General features: G+C 38.8%; 1 protein-coding gene and 1 non-coding gene across 3 annotated transcripts; one reads left to right on the forward strand and one right to left on the reverse strand.

The window, feature by feature from the left end:
- Nucleotides 1-599: 599 nt before the first annotated feature.
- On the reverse strand, nucleotides 600-14350 carry mrs2 (magnesium transporter MRS2). 2 transcript variants are annotated; one of them, XM_029452588.1, is made up of 12 exons: nucleotides 13403-14350; nucleotides 12429-12487; nucleotides 12122-12158; nucleotides 11616-11728; nucleotides 6451-6612; nucleotides 6186-6316; nucleotides 5664-5810; nucleotides 3599-3668; nucleotides 3227-3309; nucleotides 2885-3002; nucleotides 1404-1517; nucleotides 600-1292 (listed from the first exon to the last, which is right to left on the reverse strand). In XM_029452588.1, exons 1-12 carry the CDS (start codon nucleotides 13758-13760, stop codon nucleotides 1233-1235), a joined length of 1452 nt encoding a protein of 483 aa, XP_029308448.1. In that variant the 5' UTR covers nucleotides 13761-14350; the 3' UTR covers nucleotides 600-1232. The 2 variants fall into 2 exon arrangements, with proteins under 2 accessions (XP_029308448.1, XP_029308449.1); XM_029452589.1 differs by having other exon boundaries at nucleotides 5664-5780; nucleotides 13403-14349.
- Nucleotides 4861-4933, forward strand: trnar-ucg (transfer RNA arginine (anticodon UCG)). Its single transcript has one exon. It is a non-coding gene; the product is annotated as a tRNA-Arg (tRNA).
- Nucleotides 14351-14817: the final 467 nt, after the last annotated feature.

Consider the following 14817-nt stretch of genomic DNA (forward strand, 5'->3'; position numbering starts at 1 on the left):
AGTTCACATGTTTTGGATGGATGTAATTAGGATTTTTTGACACTTTAATGCAAAAAGCTGTAACTGCTGCCAAAGGTGCCTTGAAACGTGTGAACTTTTATATTTGTAATCATTTAATTTTGACATTGAAGTCTTTTCTTTGGTGATGTCAAAGTAAAGAAAAGCCAAACATTAGATCCACTGTCTCAAAATGTGGTTAAAAAACTCTGAATATTTTTTAATAGGAATTAAATATAATACAGGAATACAACAGTCAAAAGGTTGAGGATTTAGCCGGATTGGTTATAAAAATACACAGTACTATAAGGCAGTGCTTTCCAACATTTTGGGCTTGTGAACCCTAAAATGAAGCCAGATCTACAGGTGACTTCTCACCACCTGCTGCATGTCTTTCAGCTTTGACCAGTTCAACCCAAACAGGAAACTTTGAAAAAAAACACATATATATATATATATATATATATATATATATATATATATATATATATATATATAAAGCAAACCTGGCAATATGATTTTTAAAGACTGAGGAACAATGCCTGAGACAGCTCACATCAGATATCAAATTATCATCTGATAAATGTTTTGAGTGCAGTAAATGTTTCTGTAAGTCTTTATTGTCTAACTGATGTTACACTGTTGCACACTATAACCACTCAGCTTGACAAAGAGAAATTTTTACTTACATACTGAGCGTAGAGGTAATAAAACTATATAAACCTTGACAATAGACTTTAAATCTTAAATTTGGTTCACATTAATTTAAATCCTTTTTACACAATTCTTTCACCTAAGAAATGAGGGAACATACAAGTGTATGTAACGTGGTTATCATGTTAGTTGGGATGTTATCCGTTTTACTTTTAATGCTGCCACTCGACCCAGTTGGTGTCAAGTTCACACAGGGCACTGCTATAAAGCCACTGATGACAGAGTGCCCATGTGTTTTATCCATTACACATGATATGATTAAAATATGAAGACATCAAAATCAAGTATCTGAAATAACCGCAACATAGTACAAGAAATGTGTTATGTGTGCTTCTGTGTCAGAAGCAGGACATTTGGATGCAGTCTCAAACTCTGCTGTAGGCATGGCAGAGTAAATGCATACTAAATAAAAGTCCAACTTCTGTAGAGATCTCAGGAGGTCTGGGGTGGTAAAACAATCGTCTCTAAAGCTGCAGAGTCTGTAGGAGGTTGGTGGCATTTTACAAAGCAGAGGAAGAAAATCATCTGACTCCTGTCTTGATGTCTGATGCTTTCATATTTCTCTTCCAAACCTGAGGGATCTGTATCACAAACAGGAGAAATGACCCTTAGGATTTGATATATAAACACTCTTTCATCTGGCATTATTTTGCGCGTGTGTGTGTGTGTGTGTGTGTGTGTGTGTGCATTACTAAAGGGGGCACTGAAGGCTCCAGATGTCGTCCCAGAAATGACAGCAGTCGTCTCCATATCAGCCCGCTGCCCAAGAACATGAAGCCGGTTACCAGCCAGAAAACACGAGGGTCCTGGTAATAAACAAAAACAGTGTGAGTATATGTGGGTATAAACATACAAAAGATGCAGCATGCACATGCAGACACATAGACCAACATGATTAAATACACTCAGATGACATTGCAGGAACACTCTCTTTTTCAAGATAGGCAGCAGCACAATCACAACATTAATTAAAACCTTTACAGACACAGCGGTCTGCTTCAATGTCTTTAAGAGTCGCTTTAAGTCTGTTCAGAGAGACCAGCTCTGAGTTTCAGCTCATTCTGCAGCTGGTTCCAGGCAGCCGGAGCAGCGTAACTAAAAGCCCTTTTCCCAAGTTCAGTACGGACTTTTGGGACAGTTAAAAGGAGCGAAGCCGATATGGTCCACTACATTTCCGACTAATGTAGATCCTTAAGTATGGAGGAAGAGCACCAAGAATAGCTTTATAAATAAGGATGTGCCAGTGTTTCAATCTATGGGTGATCAGGGAAGACCATCCAACACGAGCATATAAGGTGCAGTGGTGCATCAGGGTTTTTAGGTTTGTTATGAATCTCAGTGCCCCGTGGTAGACGTATCCAGAGAGCTGAGGCACTGAGACGATGCATTCATATAAACAACATCTCCATAGTACAGACAGAAACGCTTGGTTTTTGCTTTCGAGATCATGAGTTTCGTCTTTCCAGCATTTAAAACAAGTTTCAATTCACATATATTACATTGTACAATGTTAAAAGCAGTCTGGAGCTGACAAAGAGCCTGATTTGGGGAGGACGTAGAGCAGTAAATTACTGTGTCATCAGCATAAAAATGGAAATTTGCATTTAAAACATTGTGATTAAGATTATTTATATAAATGATAAACAACAATGGTCCTACAACCGATCCCTGTGGCACACCCTTGGATACATTAAGAGAGCTAGAAGTTATACCTTCTGCCCGCGCACACTGATCTGCCTGATAAATAGTTTTCACACCAACAGACAGCTTGATCTGAAAGACTTGTACTGTAGAGTCTTTGTGACAATAAGGCATGATCTACTGTATCAAAAGATAAATCAATAAAAAGTGCTGCACAATGTTCTCTATTGTCCAAGAAATTTATAAAATCATTTACTACTTTTAAGGCGGCTGTTGTAGTGCTGTGTTTTTTTGTAAAACCAGATTGAAGGTCAGATAAAATATTATTAGTCGATAAAAAGTACTTTAGTTGTTGACTTACCAATGATTCCAGCACTTTATTTAAGACAGACTTTTCATCAGACACAGTCATAAAGGCTTACAACTAAATAAAGTTAAGGAAGCAAGAAAATCCTCATATTTGAGAAGTCGTAAACAGCAAACACAACTGTCAAACTCCAGATGTAAAGGCTTAAACAGGAATCTGCCTCACCTCTTCAAAGGAAGACGCCAAATTCATTCCAAAGGCCACCCCTATCAGGCCGAATAAGGAAAGAGAGAAGGAACCCATCGCCAATTGCAGATTCAGGCGCATCATCACGTTACGATGGCTGGAATAAAACAGACGGCACACGTGGAGCTAACAAGTTAGTTTGTTTCAAGGGGACTTGAAATATGTATTTTATGTGTCTGCAGCTTAAAGGATAGGTTCACATTTTGGCAATGCCACTTAGAGGCTGTATAATCACGGTGTTGAGTTAGCCACTGTCCAAAAATATGTATTACATTATCTGTATACTGTATACCCAGTAGGTGTGTGTATATGTGCTTGTACCTGTCCAGATTGATAAAGACGACACTCTCGGAGTCGTCCATCAGCCCTTTCAGCTCTCTGGTCTTGTTCCCCAGCTCTTCAGCCTGAATGAAGCAGTTCACGGTCACTGTATGGACACTCAACAACCACTGTGCATTACATGTAGATGACATTTAACATTGTGTGCCAGCGCTTTAGATATTAAACAAACAAGAGCAAGTGGACAGGTTCAACACCACAATAAAGGTGTAAGTAAGAATAGATGTTATACTTCAGTATTTTAAGTTACATTCCTTCATTGTTGAGCATGCATCAGCTTCAGCTTATTTTAATTATTTCATATTTATCAGAAATCATGAACATTTTTATACCCAACTGTTTAAATAGCACTACCTGCATAAAGTAATTCTCCAATAATAGTTCCATCTCCTCAGCGTGGTCAATACCCAAACTGCTCTCCTCACTAGAAAGGGAGACAGAGAGAGAGACACACACACACACACACACACACACACACACACACACACACACGTTTTAGAAAAGACCTGACAGTTACCAACACTTTCAGCAATCAGTATGACCATTCATATATATTTTGGAATTTCTCTTCATGTCAAGCTGCATGTCAAATAATTGAAGTGCAAACAGGAATCCACAATTTATTTTCCATGGATGCCCACAAGCATGACGGGGAGCAGAACGAAACTATGAGCACAAGCGGGACAACAGGCACGAAAAAGACAAAGGAAACGGAAACGGAAACAGAAACAGAGCCAGAGATCGCCACACAGAAAGGACAGTAAACACTTCTAGGTAGGACACCGAAAGAGAAATGGACCTCCGGACTAAGCCATTTCATCGGTACAACAATAACCGATGCAGCGTGTTGCGCGCCACAACACTCGGAGCCACCAGACCATTGTGCCACACAGCGATTTATAGGCACAGCTGTTTTGATCAGGAGAAAATAAACTTATTTCCCTTCAATCATAAAAACGGAAATAACAACTGCTGACCATCCTAGTAACTCAAAACACATGACATAGTTTTATTTTGTTCAAATAGTATCAGTCAGTCCTTGTCTTAATTAAGCAGCCAGACACTAAATGTCAGAGTGACAAAGAAATCGTAAAACCAAAAATCTACAGGTCACATTCAAGAACATATTCATATTGCTATCTGTTTGTTTGTTTTCTGTGGGGTTTTCCGAGTCGGATTCACCAAACTCTCATAAAAGCACAAACCTTTTCTTTACCGTACGTAAACTGCCATTTAAAACCCCGAGGCAGCTAAATAAGTCGACATGCCATTGTAAAGATGCTACAGTGAACAACAGATGATTTTATATATATATATATATATATATTTATAAAAAACATAAAAATCTGTTATAAAATATATATTTATATATATCTTTTATAACAGATTTTTATGTTACGAGTATTTTATGTAATATTATATTTATATTTAAATTCCAAATTCATTCAGATGTAGGCGTTATACGTTAATCTGTTCGTAACAAAGAGAAAACAGTGAATAAACAAGCTAATCTTTGTAAAATGTACATGTACATGCTCTGTTTAAAATGGCACTGGCACGAAGCCCGCTCTGCAATCCAGCAATTGAGTGTGTACGTGTATGTGAACTTTTCACCAGACCGCGTGGCCTAATGGATAAGGCGTCTGACTTCGAATCAGAAGATTGAGGGTTCGAGTCCCTTCGTGGTCGCATGTTTTGAAGTTTGTCATTACTTTTGCCTTAATGTTGTTTGGGGCCCTGTATACATATTTAACAGTTTTATCATCATAATACTTAAGTTTTCTCATTTAATAGCTTGTTGACATGATATTGAAGTAATGACATTTATTAAAATTCAACTACATAAATTGTTGCTCTTACGCACGTGTACATACAGTATCAATACCTTTTTGGCAAACAACAAGAAAATATGTTCATTCATGCCCAAAAAGCACAAAACATGTAAAACATGAAATATTTTCTTATTTGGTGTAATATTAATGCTTTATAGTCATTTTGTATTTTGTCACCATCATCAAAAGTCTAGTTTGTGGTAAAGGAAAGGGGTATCGCTTGCACTCTTTTCAATAGGGTTATGAGAAAAATGCATTGAAGGTTAATTTACAACGATATTCATACAGCTGACACAAAACACAAGTGACCCAAATCCAAACTTTTACCCAACACCAACCAGTGAAGAAAACTGTTACTAGACTGTAACTAACCTGAACCCCTAACACAAACCAATGAAGAGAACGGTACAGATAAAACACTATTTGAATGGGATAAAAACATTTTTTAGAAGGGGATATAGACTTAGAGATCTATCAAGTCTTATCCTCCCTCATCTTTTATTGCAGCCACTGACTGAAACATTGAAAGAGCTTTTAAGAGAACTGCCTTTAGCAAGTAAGTGTATGTGAGTGCATGCGTAACTTACAAAACTCTCGGGTCTGTCCACTTGGTCAAACAGAGTTCTTCAATGATCTCATCCTCATCCAAAATCTTCAGCAAGGTATCCTTAAAGACTTTAATGTCCGTCTCCAACTCAGATAAGCTGTCAGAAGTACAAGAGTCTGGAAGTAAACTGAGTGAGACAGACAAAACTAAATATGTGAATGTTTACCATGAATGTTCTGAGATCCAATGATAAAAAAAAAAAAACATTGTTAAAGACCAGCTTAAAGTGACTGGAGATGTATGTATTTAGAGATGTATTAAAAATGTTTTGGCCAAGAAATAGTGTGAAACCTGTGGCATGCCACACGTGATTAGTGCAACTTTATAAAAGTAATGATCAGAGAGAGACTATTGACTGATGAAAACCAGTACAGTCCCAGAGATGCTGACCCAGTTTCTCACTTCCATAATTTAGAAATGCATTGCAATATTGATGCTTTATATACCATCATTTATAAGAGCATTTACACACTATGACAGTGTCTGTGGTTGTGTGCTTTACCTCTTGCTGTTCTGCAGCAGTATATGTAGTTTACTTCTATCAATGGAAAGGATTTTAGGATCCACCAGGGACTCCAATGTGTCCAACATTATTGGTTCAACCACATTCAGCCGAGTTTGTAGAGTGTTGACCTATCAACACAAATAAATGAAGACACATAAATGCACAAGCACGCTTCACCTTGTCCTCATTTATGTCCTCAATTTACATGGAGCTTTTTTCTAGTTTGAATACACAGACACACAGTGTCTTTGATTTGTCTCACCTTGTGCTGCAGGATGGCCTCTAGTGCTCTGAACTCGAAGGGCAGAGAGTGCGACTGTGATGCTAGCTGAGGGGCCAGCTCCAGTACCAACCAACGTTCCAATCCATAACCACGGAAGTCCAACACCAAAAGGGACTGTGGAGTCACAATGGCTTTAAAAGACTGTGGAGAAACAGAGGGACGAAGGAGGCTGTTAAGCCAATGTAGAAAACACTGAAACATGTACTCTGATGCCTAAAATCGGATGCCAATACTTTAAGAACATAATAATCAAGATTTAATTTGAAATGACTTAAATGTTTTGTAGCAACAGATGCACAGCTTTTTCTAAGTTGATTTATCTACATGAGAATTTCACGTTCATGTGAATGTTTATGTGCATATACAGCCGTGTAAGCAAAACAACATTTGGGTGACTGCATAGCGGACTCTGATCTGTAAATATTTGCGGGGAGATACCTGGATAAACTTGTATCTACTAGAAATACACTTTTGCGTTTTTTTTGTTAGATACCCGATACAGTCGCGCCAATCAGGAGGAATAACCAGATTCTGCATTGTGGGTCTCAAGCAGCCCGTCAATATAAGACTGAAGCATGTCAGTGTGTCACGGTGTGCGGAGGTAAAAAGCCCCAAGACGCAGCTACAGCACAGAAAGCTACTAGTATTCCAGGTAACACACCAACACCACTCTGAATCTGTGTTTTGTGTTTTTTAGCACGTAATCAATTGCAAAACCAGACAAACACGAATCATGCTGTTAGACAAAAAAAACAGTGTTTGTATTAGTCTTTCTAACATGTCGTGCTAGTTGGGTTTTTCTCCGTTTTAGACTAACTTTTTATGATTCATATCATTGTCAGGAAAGAGACACGTAGGTATAAAGTATACTTTATGTATTTACATCAAATGTAAGTAAACGTATTACATTTTTGAGCGGATACAAAGCACTCGCCGGATACACAAATTGTGTTTAACTTTTGTTTAACATTGCCAGAGAGGGTATTAGTGCTGCATTTATGTGGTGTCGGAATAATCAGAAAAATTAGTTTCCAACTGGGAACACCCCCTCAAATCGGAACCACAACTCGGAAACAACTATTAACTTGTTTTTTACGCTTTGAACAATAAAATACAACACATCTTCTTTGTAGCGTCCGTTAGTAAGTTAACTTACTAAAGGTTTGCCTATTTATCATATACAAACCCTGTCAGCAGGGCAGGCAGGACAAGGTTTGCTGCCCAGCTGAACCATATATTGTTTGTGCTACAGAGAAAAGAGTTTTGATTTAAAATGCTGTTTGTTTTGTTTGTCTGAAGAGAGTTAAGTTAACCTGTATTAGAAGACTGAATACACTGGATTTAAGTTGGAAAACAACGCTGTCTTCATCTCCTGCACCCACACCTCCAGAGCTCCCAGAGCAAAGCTCCCGACCTCTCAAGACATAACAATATTTATTTATTGTAAAGGACTACTTTCAGGTACATCCTAACAGCAGGATGTCTGTAAAGCTGCTCAGTCTCAGCCTGCTGCTGGTTCTGTTGTGTCCCAGCTGGGCTGAAGAACAAACGTGTCTCACATCTGCCTCCAACTGTAATGAGTGCATCCAGGCTGGCCCGGAGTGTGCTTGGTGCACCGCCTCTAACGCGAACATCCGCTGTGATACCTTGAAGGGGCTGCGGAGAGCAGGCTGTCGTAACACATACGTGTATAACCCTCAGGGCAGGGTGCAGGTTGTCAAGAACGACAGCAGGTAAGTATCCTGGTTTAAAGATCCACTGCAAAACTCTGTAGACTAGGCATGTCAGTCAGATACAAATATACCCATTTTATCAGCTTAAGAGGGAGTACAACACAGACATGCATAAAAACACCCAAAACTAAAGGGACACTGGTGCTAGATTGTCATTTCTTTTAGTCAAGACAACACTGACTCCTAAAGTATTGCTCTTCTTCAGCAGCACCGAACCAGCACATGCCCAGGCGCTGTTCCTTCAGCCCCAGGAGTTCTCCCTCCGTTTGAGGCCGGGTGTGAGCCAGTCCTTCCCTCTCACTATCACCGTGCCTACAGACCAGCCTATCGCAGAGCTGACCATGGACACCAGCCCTGTGCCAGCGGGAGTCAACATCTCATTCAGTAGCATTATGACGGGAAATCCTCTGCTCGTACAGGTCAGAAAAATAAAGACATCAGGACATCAGGAAATACAAATGATGATGATGATGATAATAATAATAAAGTCTCTTTTCTCTAGGTAAATGTTGAGGCTGCCCGGTGTCCCAGTGAGAGTGATGACTCAAACCATAAGCAGAACAGCACTGGGCCCTGGCCTGTCCACATCTCACCCAGAGGCTTTTCACTGAGTGTGAAGTTAGAGATAACTCTGGAGTGTGAGTACAACTTGAGAACCACGATACAGTCAATCAGGAAATCCCCATATTGGACAATGAAGATAAAATGAGTCCTAACGACTGAAAGAATTTAACCCTTGTGCCTCACTTTAAAAAATGTGCTCTGATATCCTTAGAGCACAAATGTCCACGTCAGAAAACTGGCATAAAATTGTATGTTAATATTATTTTTCCACTTTCACTGAAACCAACATCAGTCTTGATCATCACTACCAAATATTCATTTACACTCTCAAACTTGCCAAAAAGAAATGCCGTAGGCATAAACTCCTCCAAAATTAAAAATCAAAAGCCAAAAAATGTCAATAGTCAGTATTAATAGTTAGTTTGCTGCCAAAAAGGCACATAATTGTCTTCAATAATGTGAAAAAAAGACTGCAAAAAATAAATACATTTTGTTTTCCCCAGGTCAGTGTGAATGCACGAGAAACAGTGAGGAAAACAGCCGTAGCTGCAGCGGCCATGGGGCTCTGGTGTGTGGACAATGCGAGTGCCACAAGCCTTATGCTGGACAACAGTGCCAGAGGGACATCGACTCATTGTTTTCACCAAATGAAGACTCCTGTCGCTCAGGCCCGATGGCCCCTGTGTGCAGTGAGAGGGGGAAATGCGTGGAGGGATTCTGTGACTGTGAGAGTCGAGTAAACCCGAAAGAAAGATACAGCGGACAATTCTGCGAGTGCAGCAACTTTGACTGTCCATACCACACCGGCAGGTATAATATGTGATCATTAGTAAGCCATGTGATTTAGCCTTCCCTTTTAATTCTACCTAATTACAGAAACAGACTTGTATTTAAAAGACTACATTGTTTTCATCCAACAGTATATGTGGAGGCCATGGGAAGTGTGCGTGTGGACGCTGCATTTGTGATGACGACTGGGTCGGTGAAGACTGCGGCTGCTCCATGGAAACTGCTTCCTGTATGGCAAATAATCAGCATCTGTGTAACAATAAGGGGATGTGCCAGTGCGGAAAATGTAAATGTGAGCCACCATACAGGGGCCCGACCTGCGAGGACTGCCCTGTTTGTCTGGGCACATGTCAGCAGCACGTGGAGTGTGTGGAGTGCCGGGCGTTCGGGACAGGAGCGAAGAAGGAAAGGTGAGAACCTGAGTTATTATTGTAAACTAAAACCAAAATAAGCAGGGAAAATATTGCTGTAAACTGAAACTTAAAACTATATCCTTTAAGAAAAACTAAAACTTAACTGAGAAGATGTTGTCTGGTTAACTAAATTAATTTCAGCTGAAATATATCCCCCACTGCCAAAGGCTGCACGAATCAACCGCCAACTCTTGTGACCTCAAACGACAAATTGATCAGACTTGACATTCCAGGAGATTCCCAAATCAAAACATTTAAACATTATGGCCATTCCTACAAGAGCTCTGCAATCATGTATTTTGTAACTATATGTAGCATCATATGTCTGAGAATATATACTTGGCTGTAAACAAAACAAACTACATTAAAACTAAATATATAAAAGCTAAAATTACACATTTCTTAAACTAAATCAAGCAAACGCACTCTGACAAGTAACTACAAATAAAACAAAAGAATAAATTCAAAAATAAAATGCGAACCATAAAAACGTGTTGCTTTTAATACAATGTTAGACTATTTTTTAAATAAAACATTTCATCTGTGCTGAGGGAAGTTTTACAACTTTAAAGGCTTCAATTGAAGTTATGAACTCGACATGAAATTAGAAGACAAGGTATCTGGTGCCACCTGGATTTCTGTTACGACACCACCACTCCACTTTAGCAAAAATGATCAATTCCTTTTCTGAAACTTTTCTCTCTCCTACCCAATCCATTTTTTTTAGCACAGTCCAATAAAAGGGAACTCTTTAAATGACCTAAACAACATTGTAATTTTGACTTTACAGTAACTGTATTTTTCCTCAGACCCTATATTTTGTTTTGTCATATTTCTAATTTCAAACCGTTAACATGGACTGTCCAAAGTAGTTTCTTTCAAGAATTGTAGAGCAAATATATATTTATTCCTTGATTACTTTCTCTCTCATCACAAGGTGTGACCAGGAGTGTGGTCACCTCACCGTGACAATGGTGGAGACCAAAGATGATATGCCTCAACCAGGAGAAACTATTGCATTCTGTAGAATGAGGAGCCATGATGACCATTGCTTCCTCTACTACACCTTCTCCCGCACGCCCTCTGGAGGAGAGTCGACTGTATTGCGGGCTAAGGAATGTCCTCCTGTACTGTAGAAGGGATCAACCAGCAGGGGGAGGAGTGTGTGAGGAAAGGTGTCCTCATTAGGTCCAGTTTCCCCTGACATTGTAACTACTGGTCCAAGTCAGCTTCATGCTTTGAGCTTTAGTTCACTAGATATATAATTTTAATGTGTTTTGTTATAAATCCCAAAATGAGTTTTAACTATTCTAAATAAAATTATTTTAAACAATGAGATGATACTCCCCCCCCCCCCCTGGTTTTTTATTATTTTACCGCACTGTTTCATCCTCATGTCCAATTTAAAAATGAAGTGTAATGCACTCTGCAGGAGAAGTTGATTTAAGTGTTATGCAGAACTATGAGCATATTGGTGGCCATGAAATATTATTATTATTATTAGTATTATTAGTATTAATGGTTTGGCTTGGTGGCAAAATGTGTCCTAATCAACAACCAGATCAAATATGAGCTAGATTTGGTTCAGAAAATAAATGTCTCATCAATCACAAGGCGTGCTTTTACGAGCAAAAGAGAGCATTACCCCCATCCGTATGATGATGCAGTTGTTTCTAGGTATGAGGCTGGTACTGTGCTGAAAGCGAAGATCTCTGGCCTGCAGACTGAGCTCCTGGCAAAGCTCCGCTTTCTTCTTATCTGTTAGCAAAAAAGAAAGAAGAAAAGCGAAGACAGAATATAGACACAAATTAATTTTCTATTTCATATATTTTCACTTCATCACAGATAACATCTACTGCAATCAAACATCTTCTACAGCAAGTCCTTGTTGTAGGACCACAAACATAACTGAGCGAGGGAGCTAATGCACCCCATTATGGGACGGTCACACCACAGTAAGTAACAAAGCAATGGTGAGCATGCTAAACTGTGCAAGGCAAGAATTAAAAAGTATAGTCCGAAGACATGCTAATAATGATACCTTCACTCTGGTGAGTGAACTTCTCACAGGACAAGAGCATGATTTTTCTCCTCAAATAAAAAACAGGCCAGTTAATCAAAGATTAATCATATTTATTTTCCAACACTTACCAAATGATGTCACATTTCCCTCTTGGTCAAAATTCATCTGTGAAATGAATAAACAAGAAACTGATCACCTCTAGCAATCAGTTACTCAAACTATCAACAGTTTAATATACTAAATGTATGACAGCAGATTGGTGGATGTTTGATAGCACGTGGGAAATCTGGGTTAAATCCATCTGATAAAAAGCTGTGAAATCAAACAGTCTGCTATAGTTTCTCCAAAAGCAACTTGCCATAAAGTGCATTTGACTTAGATTTAATAGTAGTAAATGCTGTTCAGTAACCACAGACATGTTTTTGGCTCTCTTACCACTACAAAAGCTGGAGGCGCACTGGAAACGTCTGTCACTCTATGGCGGATTGGGGACACTAAAGAAAAGACAAAGTTAAACCACATGTAAAGCAACATGTTTTCTTTGTTGACTTCAGCAATAAAGAGGAATAAAATATGAATACACTAGGCTCTGCAATTGTTAGGACCATAACAGTGTTATATCAACGGCTTGATACTCGTCATCTTAGGAGTTAAGTCACAATGTTAAACTGCTAATTGGCTACAATTTAATTGCATGTTAAAAAAAACAATCCTGCTGAGAAATAAATGCATATCCAGCCTTCACCATCTGTCTAGCCTCTTTGAATTTCAATTCACCTGGTCAGCTTTCAGCTTTCAGTTTCATTATATAAACATAACATAAAGCAGTATACAATGCATTGTTACAGTCGGCAGAAGCAAGTATCCAGATGTCTTCATTGCCTATTTAACATCAATGATTGAATGGCAAAGATTAACATCTGTGACAAGCTAATATCAGTCAATTATATTTGGCCTGTACACTTATCAGACAGGTTATGGCCTAGACATGCTTTGACATTTTACTTCACAAGTTGGAAAAAAGTATCTAATTGCGATTATCTTTACTGATATTGCAAATGCAATATGATTACAATAATGGAGGAAATTATAATTTTTGTATCATAGTTCACATTTCTTTATTGAAAATACGAGTAGTAGGCCGGGACATCTCTGCAGCGCCACAATAGTTAATTCAGAGAATGGTATTTTAAAAAATGTTTTGCCTTCAACACTTAGTGTGCTTCCTGTGATTTGGATATTGCAATTTTGATAAAATTCGAATGAATTGTTCTGCCCTAATTGAAACATGAAAAACACAATCTTTTTTTAGCAACACATAAAAAAACTGTCAAAAGAGAACAATGTAATAGCAGCATACAACTCAGAAGTATGAGTTCTAAGGAAACACCTGTATCTCTTATTCTTACCAGGCCAGGCTGCACCTCCTTCTTGTAGCAGGTTCTCCTTTCTGCCCACAGCAGACTGAGATCTCCTGGGTTGATATCTTGACACAGACTGTGTTTGACTGCAGAGTCCATTTGAACCAACACCAATGTAACTCCTGCTGAACAATCCCAGTGTTCTACTTTCAAGTGGCACAGTGTACTTCAGTGGGTAGAGTACTGTACGAGCAGTACAAAGGACAAGGGTTCGAGTCCCACCCATTTTTGAGGACAAAAAACTAACAGAGATGAAAAGGCGCTTTGGATAAAAGTTCCTACTAAATGGCAGATACATCCTCGTGCAGTTCAAACAGCCAGCCAGCAGTACCCTGTGTAGTTGCATCTCCACACAACCACTACTGCAGCAAGGAGATCATAAAATATACAACAGGGAATGGTGGTGGAGAAATGGAAGACAAGCGTCAACCTACATAAGCAAATAAAGAAGGGAATACAGGTGTGGCGTAAAAAGCTGAAAGTGTATATTATTATTGGTTACTCGAGTTATTCAACAGTTTGTCTTTTAGACGAGACAGCCCATATCCGCAGGTAGAACAAGGACACTAAGTACATAATAGTTCAAGGATGAGCAAATATTGGTTGACGTAGACTCCTGTAATATTAGTGATACTGTAACTTTCTTCTGTGTGCAGCAACTCTACATGTCAGTTCTGCTAGTTATCTCAGCTAACGTTACTCGTATCAGTAACAGCTTAATGTGTTCTCAGTTATTTACCCATTTAAATGAGTGACAGTAGACGAAGACAGAAGTGACACAAGTCAGTTACCTGCCGCTAACTAACCATAGACTTTCTTCAACCAACATATTAGGTTTATAGTCCGAAAACAAGTTAGCGTGATGGAAGAAACTAGCACTCAAGGGGACATGCAAGAGCACTGTACGGGACCATGATGCACCGCGGTGGCAAGGACCGGCTGCCAAAGATCGTCTCTGAGGAAGTAAATCACTAAGACTACAAAAGGTTGACCAACACAAGTACAATATTTTGGGCCGTAGCCAACATAAAAAAAAATAAGTAGGTCATCAGTCAAAGCCCCAACCCCAAATATGGAAGCCTATTCCCACCAGGAAAAGATACAAAAAGTTATGCATGATAGAAAAAAAGTTACTCGTCTACTAGTCAAAATTATGAGATAGAACGTAAAATAATAATAATTACAAGTCCAATTTAATAACTCAAAAGTTTGATTAAATAACTCAAAATAATTACTTAATTATGAGATAGTGGGTCAAAAGTATGACTCAGTAATAGGGTTGCAACTAATGATTATTTCCAGTAGTGATAACTCTGCCAAGTATTTTCTTATTATTTAATCAATTAACTGTCAGTTCTAAGAAATGATCACAATCACAATTTGTCTGAGCTCAAAGTGGTGTC

The sequence above is a fragment of the Cottoperca gobio genome, chromosome 16 (assembly GCF_900634415.1).
Source record: "Cottoperca gobio chromosome 16, fCotGob3.1, whole genome shotgun sequence".
Lineage (NCBI taxonomy): Eukaryota > Metazoa > Chordata > Actinopteri > Perciformes > Bovichtidae > Cottoperca > Cottoperca gobio.